The sequence below is a fragment of the Trypanosoma cruzi genome, genomic scaffold, assembly GCF_000209065.1.
Source record: "Trypanosoma cruzi strain CL Brener 1047053513197 genomic scaffold, whole genome shotgun sequence".
NCBI classification, from domain to species: Eukaryota; Euglenozoa; class Kinetoplastea; order Trypanosomatida; family Trypanosomatidae; genus Trypanosoma; species Trypanosoma cruzi.
This window is the reverse complement of record NW_001849270.1, coordinates 1708-17494: the sequence shown is the minus strand read 5'-3', so window position 1 is coordinate 17494 and position 15787 is coordinate 1708. Positions and strand designations below refer to the sequence as shown.

The 15787-nt window shown below is 46.8% G+C and overlaps 6 protein-coding genes across 6 annotated transcripts, besides 32 other annotated features; all 6 read left to right on the top strand.

The window, feature by feature from the left end:
* Positions 1-11774: a sequence feature (heterozygous, Esmeraldo-like haplotype).
* Positions 41-61: a microsatellite.
* Positions 89-220: a microsatellite.
* Positions 228-273: a sequence feature (AT_rich).
* Positions 277-301: a microsatellite.
* Positions 493-560: a sequence feature (A-rich).
* Positions 746-868: a sequence feature (C-rich).
* Positions 955-981: a microsatellite.
* Positions 1167-1196: a microsatellite.
* Positions 1228-1254: a microsatellite.
* Positions 1292-1330: a microsatellite.
* Positions 1407-1517: a sequence feature (A-rich).
* Positions 1780-1812: a microsatellite.
* Positions 2095-2120: a sequence feature (AT_rich).
* Positions 2247-2279: a microsatellite.
* Positions 2292-2318: a sequence feature (AT_rich).
* Positions 2371-2411: a sequence feature (A-rich).
* Positions 2487-2533: a sequence feature (A-rich).
* On the top strand, positions 2575-3693 carry Tc00.1047053503575.60 (protein kinase, putative; the record flags this gene model as incomplete). Its single annotated transcript, XM_803313.1, has 1 exon — positions 2575-3693. The coding sequence occupies one exon, from the start codon at positions 2575-2577 to the stop codon at positions 3691-3693; it is 1119 nt and encodes a 372-aa protein (XP_808406.1).
* Positions 3756-3780: a microsatellite.
* Positions 4024-4045: a sequence feature (AT_rich).
* On the top strand, positions 4366-5292 carry Tc00.1047053503575.54 (hypothetical protein, conserved; the record flags this gene model as incomplete). Its single annotated transcript, XM_803314.1, has 1 exon — positions 4366-5292. The coding sequence occupies one exon, from the start codon at positions 4366-4368 to the stop codon at positions 5290-5292; it is 927 nt and encodes a 308-aa protein (XP_808407.1).
* Positions 5330-5377: a microsatellite.
* Tc00.1047053503575.50 (fatty acyl CoA synthetase, putative) lies at positions 5761-7872 on the top strand (the record flags this gene model as incomplete). The annotated part of the gene is made up of 1 exon (XM_803312.1): positions 5761-7872. One exon carries the CDS (start codon positions 5761-5763, stop codon positions 7870-7872), a length of 2112 nt encoding a protein of 703 aa, XP_808405.1.
* Positions 8107-8190: a sequence feature (A-rich).
* Tc00.1047053503575.40 (hypothetical protein, conserved) lies at positions 8545-9009 on the top strand (the record flags this gene model as incomplete). Its single annotated transcript, XM_803311.1, has 1 exon — positions 8545-9009. The coding sequence occupies one exon, from the start codon at positions 8545-8547 to the stop codon at positions 9007-9009; it is 465 nt and encodes a 154-aa protein (XP_808404.1).
* Positions 9151-9184: a microsatellite.
* Positions 9215-9463, top strand: Tc00.1047053503575.34 (ribosomal protein L38, putative; the record flags this gene model as incomplete). The annotated part of the gene is made up of 1 exon (XM_803316.1): positions 9215-9463. The coding sequence occupies one exon, from the start codon at positions 9215-9217 to the stop codon at positions 9461-9463; it is 249 nt and encodes an 82-aa protein (XP_808409.1).
* Tc00.1047053503575.27 (hypothetical protein, conserved) lies at positions 9888-10835 on the top strand (the record flags this gene model as incomplete). Its single annotated transcript, XM_803315.1, has 1 exon — positions 9888-10835. The coding sequence occupies one exon, from the start codon at positions 9888-9890 to the stop codon at positions 10833-10835; it is 948 nt and encodes a 315-aa protein (XP_808408.1).
* Positions 10785-10808: a microsatellite.
* Positions 11775-13156: a sequence feature (haploid, Esmeraldo-like haplotype).
* Positions 12918-12956: a microsatellite.
* Positions 13127-13302: a mobile genetic element.
* Positions 13127-15787: a mobile genetic element.
* Positions 13157-14578: a sequence feature (areas not merged during assembly with more than two copies in the genome that could not be assigned to a particular haplotype).
* Positions 14579-14691: a sequence feature (heterozygous, non-Esmeraldo-like haplotype).
* Positions 14692-14731: a sequence feature (areas not merged during assembly with more than two copies in the genome that could not be assigned to a particular haplotype).
* Positions 14732-15787: a sequence feature (heterozygous, Esmeraldo-like haplotype).

The window sequence follows — 15787 nt, the reverse complement described above, 5'->3', positions numbered from 1 at the left end:
TTTTTTTTGTTGTTGTGTGTATGTGTATGTGTTTGGTTGGTTTTTTTTTTTTTTTTTTTTTACTCTTCCTGTGTGTGGGTTTCCTCAAATAAATAAATATAAATGTATATGTATATATGTACAAGTATATATACTTATATATACGCGTATCTGTGTATTCACCTATGTACGTAATTATATATCTGTATATATGCGTATGTATGTACATATTTGTACGTATTTACACGTAATTATTTTCATTTATTAAATATTTTAATTTTTAATTTTTAATTTGTGTTTTTTTTTTTTTGTTTTTTTTTTTGCATGTGCGTCTGCGGGATGTGTGTATATGCGTGTGGAGGTAGTTTTGTCGTTCTCTCGATTATTGTTTACGTTTTTCTACGCAAAACTAAAGGAAAGCTTTCCGGGTGCAAGTGATTACACGACAGAAACCACGCAAAAGAAAAGAAAAGGAATTTTGTTTTTATTTCTGGAAGAGATTTTTTGTGCATCTTTTTTTTTTTTTTCTCTTTTATTGTGCCTTTTTTTCTCCGCTCCATATCTTTTTTTTTTTTTTTTTTGGAGGGCTGCGTGTGGTGATCATCACACTTTTCTTTTTCTTCTTCCTTTTTCCAACAACTACGACGAATCACTTTTTGTTGTTGTTGTTTTTGTGCGCTCCGTGTTGATCCTTTCGCATGTATTTCTCTGGTGGTATTATTGTCATTGTTGTTGTTGGCTGCACGACGTCATATTGCGCCACCGCGGAGGGAAAACGGCAGGGAATGGAAAGGGGGGGGGGCAATTTAAAAGGGAAACGGGGGAAAAGGAAAGAAAAAATAAGAGGAGATGTGCGGAAGGCGAAGGGGGGAGGGAGGAGGAGGAGGAGATCAAATAAAAGAGTGAAGTGGGCTACGGCGGTGTAACAAATCCCCCCTCCTCAACCCTCCTAACCCTCTGTACTGGGGAGAAGCGTATATATACATATATATATATATATATTGCACTCGATATCATCTAACGTATGCATCCCAATTTCCTGCTGCTTGTTTATAGTATTTTTATTTTGACCCGTTCTTTTTGTTTTTCTTTGCTTTTTGTGTGTGTGCAATGATCTTTGAAGGTAGTGGTTGTTTGAGATTTTGTGCGTGCATTTTATTACTTTATTATTGTGGATTTTTTGAGTATTTTTTTTTTTTTTTTTTTTTTTTTTTTTTGGGTGGGGGTGTTTTTGTGGCTCCTTTTATGTTTTTTTTTTTTTTTTTCTTTTGTTTTCTCTGCATGTTTTCATTTTTATATTACTTTTATATCGTATATATATATATATATACGTATATATATATATATATATGTTTGTATGTTTTTCTGCAGTGAAGAATTACGTGTGGCGTATTAGAGAGTCAACGTATTTAAGAAGAGCCTTGGAATTTTTATTTTTATTTTTATTTTTGTGCGTGTCATTTTTTGTTTTGTTTTTTGTTTTTGTTTTTGTTTTTGTTTTTGTTTTTGTTTTTGTTTTTGTTTTGGGTTTTGTATTTTACGGGGTTGGGGCTGCGTGTGTTTTTATCACTTGGTCACTGTGGTGGTGTGCGTGGGTGCGAGTGTTTGCGCGGCCTTCCCGCGTTTTGGGTGCGGCTGCAGGAACACCGACTTGAGGGAACGGCGCGGCCTGCTGCTGCAGAAGCGAGGAGCACTCCGGCGGCGGCCGGGCACGGCGCTGCGGACTCCCACACGCTCTCATTAGAGGGCGGGAGGCATCATGCGGGCAGCACATCGATAAGTACGGCTGAAAGACAGACGAAAAAAAAAAACAAAAAAAAAAAAAGAAGGAAACTCTCATGCGTTTGGTCCCCGGAGGAATTGCCTCCGGAGTGAATGGTAGTGGGGCGAATGTGTTTACACGGCGAGGTGAGGGCGTGGTCGCAAAGGGCTACACGCGGCCACATTTGTGTTGTCGAACTGAAGAAAAACAACAAACAGTTTCTTTTTTTGATTTGCCAAACACAAATGCGAAGCCTGCCTGGGTGAAGCTGCACGATTTCTCTGCAGATGACTTTTGTGCAAGGCACGGCGAATACAATAAAGGCTGCGGTGTAAAATGAAGAAACCTGATTCTTTTTTTTTTATTTTTTTATTTTTTTGTGTGTGTTTTACGCCGGCAATCGTTTTTTTATTTTCATTATTATTATTGACCTCTTCAGTGAAAAGAGACAAATACCCAAACTGTATGAATAATTTCTCTATTATGGAGATTGTTGTTCTCATGGATATATATATACACACATATATATATATACATAAAGCTCTATATCTTTTTTTTTAATATATTTTTTTTTTTTCTCTCTCTCTCTTCATGGTGGATTACAAAGTTGTGTTTATCCCCATGCATGCGTGTTTGTTTTTATTTTATTATTTGTTTTTATTTCTGTTCTCAGAGCAGTGCTGCGGGGGAGAGAGGGCGGCGAACAACTCGTTTGCACGGGGGGGTGCGTTGAGAATTGCATTGATTTTTTGTTTGTTTGTTTACAGTTTTTCCTTTTTTTTTTTTTTTTCTCCTCCAATGCTTTGGGTTGATGGGAGGGGAACACCGCGTAGATGAACAGCAGTGCGCCTCTTATCTTTGATGTCCCGCCAGTGTTTAAGGTGGAGTCCATCATTGGCCAGGGGTCGTACGGCGCGGTCTGCAAGGCGGTTTACGGCACGGACCAAATTGCCATTAAGAAGATACCAAATTATGTTAAGAGTGAGGAGACACTTCGCCGTGTGCTGCGCGAAATTGAAATTTTGCAAAACTTGCAGTTCTGCGAGCAAGTTGTGGGATGCCGACTGCTTTTCCGGCCGACGAGCCGCGAGAAGGATGTGTATGTGGTGATGGATTACATTCCGTCCGATCTCTCTTTGGTGGTGAAGAGCAAGTCTATTGCGCTTTCAGAAAACATCATTCGTTACATTACATGTCAGTTGCTTCTTGCCTTACGCGCCATGCACCGATGTAACGTCCTGCACCGCGATTTTTCTACGCGTAACATTCTTATCAACTACAATTCACAGGTTTTTGTTTGTGATTTTGGTCTTAGTCGCTTTTTTGATCCGGATGAGCAGCTTTCTTTTGGTGTCGTGACGCAGTGGTATCGTGCGCCGGAGATCATCCTTGACGCGGAGTACGATGCCGCAAACGACGTGTGGAGTGTAGGTGTCATTGTGTGTGAGCTGCTCCTTCGTCGACACCTCTTCCCAGGAAAGTGCAACGACTCTGCGGATCAGTTGAACCTTATTTTTCATCTGGTGGGCACCCCGCCGGCTACTGTGTTTAACGAGGGGCAGCCATTCGCCCGGGCCTCTGTGAACGCTAAGAACTACGCCCTTTCAGTGATTGAAAAACGACCACGTAAATCGATGCTGCGTGAATTATTACTTCGCACTCCCATTTTACAGGGGAAAGATGCGGAGAAGTCGCTCATCATTGATTTGGCGGAGAATCTGCTTTCATTTAACCCGCGTGACCGACCGACAGCGGATAAGGCGCTGCAGCATGCCTGGTTTGAACCCTGTCGCACATTTATCAATGAAATGATTGCGGCCCAGGATGAGCAGTGTACGAGCCCACAGTTTTCGTCTATCAGCTCCCTTTCCATGGAGGAATTGATAGAGAAAATAGAGGAGCTGGTGCCGATGTTTTCGGAGGAACTTCTCGCCAGCGAGGATGCCAGCTGAAGTGCCTGCCGTTATCACCGATGGAAAAGCAAACCGACAACATAAAAAAAAAAAAAAAAAAGAGAGAAGGGAAGGGAAGGGAAGGGAGGATAAGCAACGAAATTAAGTTATCTGAGGACGTTTATCCAAATGCCTTTTTCCTTCTGTGGCAGGTTATATTTTTCAATTTCTGAATTTTCCTGCTGAGTTTACGTTGCATGTTAGCGAGTACCTTTTTTTTTTTTTTCCCACATATTTTTGCTTGTGTTTTTCTGGCGGCTTCTTCAGGCGTTTGGGTTTTTATTATTGCCGAGCGGTGATCGTTTTTGTTTTATTTGACTTGTTGCCTTCATTTTATTTTATTTTTTATTTTGTCGGTTTGCCTGCTCACTTGCATTTTTTTTTGTGTGTTTGTGTTTGTGTTTTCTGTGGGTTCATAACATTACGACCCACGAGGGCAAACGAGTGCCCACTCGAAGTAGAAGAAGAAGAAACGACGAGAGTTGTCGGTGCATGTGTCTGCCTGTTTGTGTGTGTGTGAGTGCGTGCACCTGAAGGTTTTTGCATCCAATAAGAGAGGCGGCGAAGGTTGTTTTTTTTTTTCTTTTGCAGCTGCCAACCGCCGCAAAGGCTTTTTTTTTTCGAAACAACATTTTGTAGGAGTCGTGCGGAAGCCAACGCTACAAGCGGGTCATGATGCGGTGTTGTTGCGTTCTGCGGGACAAGTCGATGTTTGCGGCGAAACGTCGCGTCATTGTTCCCATCCACCCAACACCCAACTACCCGGCGCACTTCATCAAAGCATCCTTCACAACCGACCCACTTAAAGAGAAGCAGAAGGCACGTTTTTCTTCTGGTGGTGAGGCCATGCGGGAGGTGCAAATGATACCGAAGAACCTTGAGGGCGAAAGATCGCGGCGGGAACTCATGTCACGTGGGGATACCGAGTTTGAGGCACTAGTGGAGTTTATCCAAGGTGCCTCGTATGACCAACTTATCTCGGGACGTCGCTTTAAGAAAGTTTACGACAAACTCTCAGAAAATGATGATACGTTTGTTTGGCTCTGCCATACGGCAATGTCTGTGCTAAATCCAGGCGATGTCCGCTCACGTCTTGTGTATAACCACCTGCGCACACTTGCCGAGGCGGTCGCAAATGGGGAGATGACATTACGAACTGCTTTTCGATTTTATGAGTCCGCCGTGCGTAGCCCTGCCTACCGTGAAATTGCAAAGCGGCAAATGGAAGGCGGTGCGGCAACGCGCCTCGCAGGTATTAGCGCCGCAGCGGATGTGATGCGGCGAATGGGCCTCACACGGCGCCCCATGGCGTCCTACTTTGAGCTTTACCAACGCATTGTGGAGCGCTCGGAGGCGATGACACCGTGGGGATTCCCCCCGTTGTTTCAGTTTGAAGAGCGTCTTTCACTTGAACCGCGGCTGAAGTTTTTTTCGCGAGCATCGCAACAGGCATTAGAACGCCGCCGCCGGGGACACATCATGTCAGCGTACACAACGCTACAAGGTCGTCGTATTTTTTGGATTCCGCCCACGTGGAACCGCGCCGGTCGCTTCCTTGGCCCTCACGTCACACTTTACCCCGGCATGACGCCCGATTAGTGTTTTCTGTTTGGTCCGCGCATCGATTGGTGTGACCGTGTGTGTGTGTTTGCATGTGTGTGTCTGCATGTGTGTGTGTGTGTGTCTGAGTGGACTGGAGTCGCTCGGAAGCGTTGTTACCTTTTCTTTTTTAAAATTTTTTCCATTCCTTTGATATTTTGGTTTGACGCTTGACACGCGTCATAACTTTCTTTTTTGCGGATTCCGGTTTTCGTCTTTTTTTTTTTTTCCTTTTTCTTTACGTTGGCTTATGTGCCCATCTCATGCCAATCCCCTCCGTCGAATCCGACACTGCCATCCATAGCAGCAACGACATTTGAATGTGAGGAGAGGTGAAGAAGAGACAAGTACTTTTGAGAACTTTGCGGAATTAGTATAAGAGATAAAAAATAGGCACAAAATATACATATTGGTCTTGATTTTTACCAAAAGGGCACATTCAAGCAGCACAAATCCAACGAAAACAAGATGGGAGGCTGTGTGACGTCTATGATGGAGCGGCAGAACGAGCGGAGTCTTGTTGACTTTAGCGAATACCAGGAATATATGAGGCTTGGGAAGCAATCGGAGCCCGTTCCAGGGACAGAGAAGAACAACGCCTCCGCCATTTACCGCGTGGTTGGCATGTCAGATGAGGAACACAAAAAAATCGTTCAGAGTTACTATCTTTCAGAAACGCCAACCCAGAATGTGTTTAAAATGTGCAAGGAACTCAAAAATAATACGGCCATGACATACCGTGTCGTAGAAAATATTGAGCGCATTACTTCAACCGATCATACTGGCAAAGAGAAGACGATGGAAGTGTGCGTGTTTGAACCAGAACGTCGTAACATAACCTATTCGCAATTGTGGACAAACATAGAGAAACTGGGAAAGGGATTAGCTGAAATTGGACTTCAAGAAGGAGAGAAGGTGGCAATGTATGAAGAAACTCGATGGGAATGGTTTTGTTCGATTCATGCTATTTGGTCTCGTCGTATGGTTGCGGCGACTGTGTACGCAAACCTGGGTGATGATGCTCTTGCCTATGCGCTAAAGGAAACCCATTGTAAAGCTGTCATTTGCAATGGAAGTAATGTTTTAAAACTAATTGGTGTATTAAGGAAGATGGGGATCCTCGGCACTATTATTATTTATCTTGGCTCAATTCCAGAGTCCACGGATACTGCAGGTTATACTCTGTATGCTTGGACCGATGTCCTGAAAAAAGGCGAGGACAGTAAGGTTTCAGTTGTAAATCTTCCCAGTTCGGAGAACCGCGATGATCTTGCACTTATTATGTACACAAGCGGTACCACAGGGAATCCGAAGGGTGTAATGCACTCGCACGGAAGTATATCAGCGGGATTTTCAGCCTTGGCTCATCGCGTCCGGGACGTTCTTGGCGAACCAAATGAATTGGAAACGTATTGTTCGTATTTGCCACTTGCCCATATTATGGAACTTGCTGTGTTGAGTATCCTGTTTCTTCGTGGGTGTACCATTTGTTTTGGAAGTCCACGGACACTGTCGAGTACCTTTGCAAAACCGCGAGGAGATTTTGAGGAGTATCGCCCCGTGCTTGTCGTTGGTGTTCCACGTATCTTTGATACGGTAAAAAAAGGGGTGGAGGCAAAGTTACCCCCACCGGGCTCCTTAAAACGTCGTGTCTTTGATTGTGCCTACCAGTCCCGTCTTAAGGCGCTAAAGGAAGGAAAAGACACGCCTTACTATAACGCCAAAGTCTTTTCGCAGGTACGCAAGGCATTGGGAGGCCGTGTACGTGTGCTGCTCTCTGGTGGAGGGCCTATGAACCCCTCTACACAAGAGTTTGTAAATGTTGTATTCGGCATGATTATTCAAGGATGGGGACTCACAGAAACAGTCTGCTGCGGTGGAATTCAGCGTACGGGCAATCTTGAATACGTGAATGTTGGTCCACCACTCAATTCCCTGGAAATAAGGCTACTTGACACAGAGGAGTACAAGCACACCGACAAACCGGAACCCCGTGGGGAAATATTGCTGCGTGGGCCATTTCTTTTCAAGGGATATTATAAGCAGGAGGAACAGACAAAGGAGGTCATTGACAACGATGGCTGGTTTCACACGGGTGATGTGGGTGCCATAGCACCCAATGGAACGATTAGCATTGTGGGCCGTGTGAAGGCGCTGGCAAAGAATTCCAACGGTGAATACATCGCGCTAGAGACTCTGGAGGCAACCTATGGAGCAAACGGCCTTGTTACCAACAATGGTGTGTGTGTGCTGGTGCATCCCAACCGTAGTTATACGGTTGCTTTGGGGATCACCACTAAAGATCTTGTAATGAAATTTGCAAAGGAAAACAAAATTCCTGGCAGCTTTCCCGCCATTCTTGAAAACAAAGAGTTTCGCCAGAAGGCGACAGAATCGTTTCAGGCGACTGCACGAGCGGCCGGTCGCAGGAGCTTCGAGATAGTCCGCCATGTGAGACTGTTGGCAGAGGAATGGACCCCCGAAAACGATGTCTTGACGGCAGCCATGAAGTTGAAGCGACGCGTCATTGACGAGCGCTACAAGGAATTAATTAAGGAATTGTTTACCGAGGATCTTTAGGCTGCGCTGCATTCCTGTTTCTCGTCCGCTTTTATTCTGTATTTACATCAGAATTTGTGTTTTTGATCTCGTAGCCATACACGTTGTGAGCTTCGTGATTCGTTTTTTTTTCTACTCGGTGTCCTTTTTTTTTTTTTCTTGAGGAGAAAGTAGATTTGATGAGAGGATACAAAGACGCGGGGAACGGCGGCAAAGTGGTGTGGCATGCGTGTTTCTGGTGCAGTCTGAATTTCGTTTTTTTTTTTTTTTTTTGTTTGTTTGTTTGAGCCCTTTTTTCTTTTTTTTTTCTCTTGTTTCCAATTCTTTTTTTTTTTTTTTCCAATATATGCATGTATATCAATGTTGGTCCCCAATCAGCTTTGGGGGTGCGATGAGGAGTTGCCACAGTGGAGCCCCCCTTAACTGAAGCCTTATTTATTTATTTTCTTTTTTTCCATTGGTGTGTGCTTCCTAGCGTTTGTGCTGTACATGGTTCTCGCTACTTTTGCCACTGCGGCTGAAAAATTTTTTGTAAAAAAACACGTCTGGGCACTTAACGGTGATCAATTGAAGCTTGACGATACTGAAATGTGTAGCTGTTTGCTTGAGGGACGTGTCTGCCGCTTTTACGCTGTCCCTTTTTTGTGTGTCTCGTGTTGTGATTTCCCCTTACTTCTGTTTAGTACGGTGTTCATGCTTCGGCGAAGTCGTCTGTGGCGGCTTGGCAGCTACCGCCAGCACAGCGACAAGGAACGAGATCGTATTGCACAGGAACGTCAGAGACGCATTCTTTACGATCACGCCGGCAATGTGAAACTCTCAGGTTTGCTATTTCTTTTCTGGGAGGAGTTCCGCCTGCCCATTCTTTGCGTTGCCGGGGGGATCGTATTTCTGATTGGGTACAACAAACTCATATATTATTTGTCGGCGCAGGAGTTTGCGCATGAGAAGTCAATTGACCAGCAGAGTGAGGCAAACGCGCGGCTGTCAGGGAAGCTGAAAGGGGACCGTTATTTGGTGAAGCCACGGCGTCAGCTAGATGATCCTGACTTTTTGAACATCCCTTCGTATGCGGGAAAAGGCGTTTACTCCAGCAAACTCTTTGATGACGATTCGGCAAGCACCGACCCCCTTTTTTCGGAGAAGCGGCGGAACTGAACGGGTGGGTTCGGGAAGAAGTGAAACGAGTTGGGTGTTTGTTGCAATGGCGGTGCTGCGTTGCCAAAGCAACTCCAATGCGTCTTTTTGTGCGCTTTCGCTATTTTTTTAAGTAACGCTACCTGCACCTCTTTTATTCACTTTTCTTCCTTTTTTTTTTTCTTTTTTTTTTTTTCTCCCATCAAGGATCCGCCTGTGGTGAACGATGCCCCGTGAAATCAAGAGCCTGAAGGAGTTCCTCGCCATCTGCTCCCGCAAGGACGCCAGATGTGTGAAGGTGAAGCACAACCCGACGCAGACAAAGTTCAAGGTGCGCTGCAGCCGCTACCTTTACACCCTCGTCGTTGCTGACAAGAAGAAGGCGGACAAAATTGAGCGGTCCATTCACCCCTCCGTGAAGAAGATCACCGTCACGGCACGCTCCCACGCCAAAACAAATGCCGGCAGCAAGTAATTCTTATAAGCACAGACGACGGCGTCATTTGGGCCGTGAATGGCGTTTTCCAGCCCGCATTTTTTTTGATTTACGGTTTCTTTTTCTTTTTTTCTTCTGTTCTTGTTTTCGTTATTTTCGGGTTGGTGAGCCCGCCCTCACTCATGTTGAGGTGGCGGTGTTATTCCGCGCTTGTGCGCATGCCACTTTGCCTCGTGCTTGTTCTTGTTGCTCTGAAGAAAGTTATTCTTCTTTTTGTGGTTGTTGTTTTTTGGTTGTTTATGGTACCACTCCCCTCCCGCTCCTCCAACACATACATTGAGTGGGTCTATTTTTTTGTTTTAGCCCTTTTACGCCTGCCAAACGGTCCACTGGGAGAGGGCACGAACACTACTGCGGGTAGTGACCAATTACACGGTTGTGGGGCACGGCAATTTTATGCTCAATGTATCGTCCAAGGAAGCTACCATGTTTTTCTTCTGTCCGTAGATCATCGCTTCATCTGTCGCCGCGAACTGTGAGCTCAACTGGGCACGCAGAAGATCCCGTAGCCGGTGAGAAACTTCGGTGCGCCGATAACAATGACAGAGTGGGTCTTGTGTTTTGTGAGTGTTTTAAGGGCATGGAGAAGTTTCTTGTGCGGCGCCCTGGTTGTCCACCGCAGCAGCCAATGACATCACCGCTTTTTACAACGGCTGCTGGGGTTGTATCTTCTTCAGCTCCACCATCAACTAGCGGTGGGGGGTCCGTGCGCTCGGCAAAAACAGTCAGGTCCTTTTTTCCCGGCACTAGCAATTTATTCTACGACGCGAATGCGCCGAACTTGCACCGGAAGAATTTGTCTTCTATTCCCGGAAATTCGGGGCCCAAACACGTGGGGAAGGACTTGTATGGGAATAACAGCAATGGCGTCAGACAACACGAGGTACGGTCCCCTCTGATGTTGCAGCCGACCACGTCTTTTGGTGGCCAGCAAACGACATCCGATAAGTCTGCGGCAGAAAAAGCAACTGCCTATGCCGACATTCAGCGTTACTCGTATGCGTATGCTTTGTGGCAAAACCGAAACGCGGCCCTACTACAGATGGGTGTGGACATGCAGGAGATGACAAGTAAGGCATGTTACCTGCGTGATTTACATCAAGAAGACTTAAAAGATGGTATGAGGCAAACAACACGGTTCTCTTTTTATGTTGTTTTTCCCTTTGTGTTTTTGGTAAGCGCAGTTCTATTTAATGAATCAACGCTATACAGTGCGCAACTTAAATATCTGCGATTGGTTGATTACGACGCGTGGCTGGAAGCAAATGGGCACAACAGCGGCAGAAGAGGGGGCATTGTGGGTGGTGGTGGTGGTGGTGGTGGTTTCAGCAGGTACGAGCAGCGAAGGTGAGGGAAAGGCCAAAAAGTGGAAAAAGCAACGTCGAATACGAAACGCATCCGAAAATATATTTATTCATATATATACATTGATAAATGTATGCATTTGCGAAAAATTGGAAGCGGAGGAGGGCCGCCCACTCGAAGTTGTCGCGGCACGACGCAAATTGTGCCTCCTGGTCAACGGAAGGGTATTGCTGAAATATCAGAAGAAAAAACAAAAACGGAGAGGAGAGGATTTGCTTCCGTCGCTCACTTTCTTTACTTAATATTTATTTATTTATTCCTATTTTAATGCTTGGAGACAAACGTGTCAATTCACGATCCATCAGTGGGGCATTACGCCCGTGGCTTTCGCCCAACTTTTCTTTTCCAACGCACATTGAAAGAACACTACTCACAATAATTTTTGCTACTTTTTTTGTGTGCGTTCTTTCTGCCGTAGGGCTGTAGACAGACGGCAGACAACACTGGGGGAAAGGGGAGAGGGAGGGCGATGGCTGCCTCCACTTCGCCACCCACCAACAACATGTCCATCACTGGCGTGCTTCCGCAAACGGAGTGGCAATTGCCGTCCAGAGCAAACTACTGCCAGTAATCAGGACTGCGGCGCCAAATTCGGGCTCTTCGGCAGAAAAACAAATTGCCTTCGCTGCGGTATTGTTCTATGCTCCAAATGCGCCTGTAACTGTTCGTGCATAAGCGGGCACTACGGTGACAAGCCGCAGATTGTCTGCCTGCGCTGTCTTGAAGTTATCGAGCGACAGAAAATAATAATGACTCGTGCGGCGGCAATGAAAACAGGATGGCCACTCCAACAGCGTCAAGATAAAGACGACAACGCCTTATCGTCCAGCGGCATACAACATGACAAGGAGATGCGACTGCTCGAAAACGGCAAAGACGTTTGACAGCAGACGGGAGAAGAACACGGACGAACAAAAGATGTTTTTTCCAAGACCAATCAAGTGATGGAAAAAACAGATAACAAAAGAAATGCAAGCCTTCATAACGTGGAAGAAATGCAGAATAAAATAACGATTGAAATGGGAGAAAAACTAGTGTCGTCAAATTCTAACGGAAAAGAATACAACGACACCGTCAATTTCATCGAGAACAACATTCACACGGAAATACTTCTCCATAAAGAAAAGCACACAGGAAAAAACGAAGTTACCACAACAATCGACAGCAGCAGCAATGAGAACAAAATAAATCTACAAGAAATAGCAGCAAAAAAAGTCACATATTGACGAGTTAGTCCGCGAGCGCGGCGAGCTGCAGGAGCAGGTGCGGGAGTCCCGTAAAATTTGTGAGGGAACGAAGAAAAAAATTTGTTGTTTTTCTGCTGATGGGTTGGATTGTCGTCCTCTTGAGGTTTTGGCTTCGAATTGTGTGTCGGATGGATGTGCTGCCTTGTCATTGGAGTGTGTTTCTCCGGATTTATCTATTAACGTACGTGAGAAGAAGCTGAATGAGCGGATGGCATTGGTGCGATTGAGGGAAAAGAAGCTTCTTGCTGTTGCATGAAAGCTTTGCGCTAAGAATGATGAATTGAATGAAATTAAGTTGAAAGTTTTTCCCGGTGTAAAATCTTGTAAGGCGGAATTTAAAGATGGTTCTTCTTGCCGTGTTGCTGTACAGGATGTATCTAAATCCCCTTTGCATTTTAGCGATGTGACGACGGAAGCATCTCCGCACTTGATGTTTGATTCGACGCAGTTGGAGCTGCTCCGCGCCACCGAAGGGTACAGGGATTTGTTTCATCAGCATATTGTGGAGGTTGCGGTTACCGTGGAGAGTGGAGGTGCGAATGGAATCCATCATCCTGTGGGTAAAGCCGCTCTTGAGAGAACTCTTCAGATGTCTTGTGAAATTCAATGTCTTCTTGGTGATAATGGTAATAGTACGAGTGTGGGCCCTTGTGACGTGAATGGCTCTCCGTTCTCTGTTGAATAAAATAAGCTTCGTGAGCGGAGACTTCAAGCCTTCTGTCGGTTGGTGAAGGCAATAGAGGCGCTTTCGTGATGTTTGTTTCGGGGTTTTGTTGGTGAATTTTTGCGTGTGATGCCTCGTTATTCCCTTTATCGTAGTATTTTTCTTTCTTTTTTTCTTTTTTTTTTTTTTTTCTTTTGTCGGCGTCGATTCATATCCGCGAGTTAACAGGACGGCGGGAGTTGTGGGGCGTAAGTCTCTGTCGCTTCACCTCACGTACGGGGGGGAAATACAAAAAGAAAAAAATAATAATTGAAAGAAGAGTTTCAAGGCCTGCGCATTGAAATCCATGCGTGACTTTATTGTAATAGGAGCTTGTGAAAAGAATGATCTCGGGAGAGCCGGCTAACTTAATGAATGTATGTATATCCTGATAAATGAATGCATTCTTTATGATACTCTCTACCGTATGAATTTTAGGGGAAGAACGCCATTTTGTAAGGGCAGGGAGCCGATAGAGGCCAGATAATATTTGTTTTTATTTTTTACAGACACACAGCCAGGTAAGTTTCAGGAAATGGATTTGGTTCCCTGCACACCCTCCGAGTGGTGTGGTATTGGCGCCCGTCTCTGGGACATGGTGTGCCAATGTGGCGAGACCCAGGTGCAGATGACGTTCATTAATGGTAACCAGGTGTCGGACGAGACGTTAACTGTGGCCGCATCATCGACAGGCTTATGCCTGTTCCATGGACCCATCTCTAAAGCACGACAGGATTCTACTCTTATTGGACATATTGCGAATCTACGGGCGCCTCGGATCCCTAATTTCGAGACACAAGCGCTCCTGCCCGCTATGGGGGCAGCCCGGGAGTTGGGGCACCAACAAGGGCTCATCACTACTGAAAGGGAGCGATTGAATTTTGATTACGCTAACGCCGTCGCGGACGTGCAGAATCGGAATGATCAGCTTAATTCGCAGGTTGAGGAGGCGCATATTAACCTATCGGTGAGGGAATCCAATATCGCCGGGGCCGGCAACCAGGTCCTAAAACTACAACAGCAGTTGGAGGCCGCTCACGCCCAATTACGGGAGCGCGAATTCAACTTGGGAAGGCTCACGGGTCAACTCCAGGAACGGGAGGCACGCCATAATGCACAACAACCCACGCGGGATGCGGAGACGGCGGGGCGGGACGATGCCCCCGCTACTCGACACGTTGCCAACGGTGGCGTATCTACACTACCGCATCAAACGGATATCTTGATAGCTGGAGGTGTGCCTAGCAGCGCGGCCCGACACAGTTCGGCGGCTTACAGACTCCCTCACGGCAATTTTGGGAGACCACATTTCCACCCCTTCACGCCGTTGCCTTCCCGCACTTCTCCCCTGGAAGCCCAATCACCTATGGAAGAGGACCGCAGTTTCTGCGCATTCGACGTCACCATGTGGCCCACGCGTATATGGAATGAGGGCGCCTCCGGAGTCGTTTTCGACCTCCGGTGCGCATACCAATGCTGGCAACAGGACGACGAGCAGGTTAAGCTTGTCTTTGGCAATTTGGTCGAGTGGATCGGCGTGCTGGAAGGCGGACAGGATCCCACCGATCAGTTCATAAATATGGGGATGTCCCTACTGAATACATTCCGGATGCAGCTCACGATTGCATCCGATCCCGGCATCCGGCTTTCCAAACTGCGCACCCGTCTTTACACCGCAGCCCACCAGACCGACACCTATGCGAGGGCAGTCCAGCTTCTCGTCGATCGGCGAGAAACCCAACGCACTTCGCGATGCCAACGATGTCACACCTATGGACACGAGGCATCTACATGCAACGTGCGCAGCAGAGGAAATTACTCACAATACAGGGGCCAACAAAAAACGGCAGAGGGGCTGCCGCACGCCGCTCATGAATGCTGGCGACGGCAGCTCCATTCATTCCGCCACCTCCCACCAATCCTCACAGGCAGCGCACCGCACCGCCGACGCTCCATCCGATATTTCAAATCGCCCGACGCAATCGTCGGGAAGGGCAATGGAGCTTATCCGCCAACGACGCTCGACTGTGGTACGACGAATTACCGACATCCCCGCTTTGGGCCAGTCACACAAGGAGGGCGAACGATGTGGCTTGATAAATGTGGGCGCCGTCAACGTGGAAGCAGAGAATGCCCCTAGCGAACAGTTTTCAACGTTTTTTTCTTTTTTTTTTTTTTGCCGCACGCACGAACAGCCGATGAACGAGGAGAGCTGCGCTGCCTTGTTGGTGGGAATATTAGAAGTGGCGCCATCGACCCGACCGCGGCACACCAGGATGCTGCGGTCCACGTTGGAAATGAATCGAACCCCGCTGGAAATGGTGATTCTGGGGTTACAAAAAATAGCGTCGCGATGGGAGACGAAGCAGGCGCGCCCCCTGACAAAGGAATGGTTGAATCAACCTATCCGCAGCCGGACCGATTGGAAGGAACGCGTTGTTTTTCGACTTGTGTGGATAACGGCGAGCCGTTTGTTTGAGATTGTGGCCTTGACTCCCAAAAATGTCACGCTGGAGCCGAACGGGACCTTAATTTTGTATTGGCCCGTGGCACCGAAGACGGCGAGGGCGGATCCCCACTGCGCCTCGCGGTTCGTGGGGATGCGAGGGCAGGATGCGTTCGACATTATAAAGCTCTGTATGACACTTTGAAACAACGGAAGGCTCACGAACCTGACGACTGCCCAGGTGGAACGAGCTCTGGCTCCTTGGAATGCCACGGCGCATTCCATAAAACAGGGTGTGTTGAGGCACGCGGCTCCAATCGTGGAGACGCACAATTTGGACCCACAAGTGATCTCGCAGTTGGCGAGGCACGTCGAACCGTTCGACCTTCCCCAGAACACAGTTCGATATTTGGGGAAGTACACCACAGTGCTGGCCCAGGTGTCGTCGCTGGCCGCATTGATGTGAAGGGAGAAACTGCGGAAGGGCAGGAACCGTGGCTGAGAGCGGAGGAGCTTTTTTCATGATTTTTATCATTATTCTG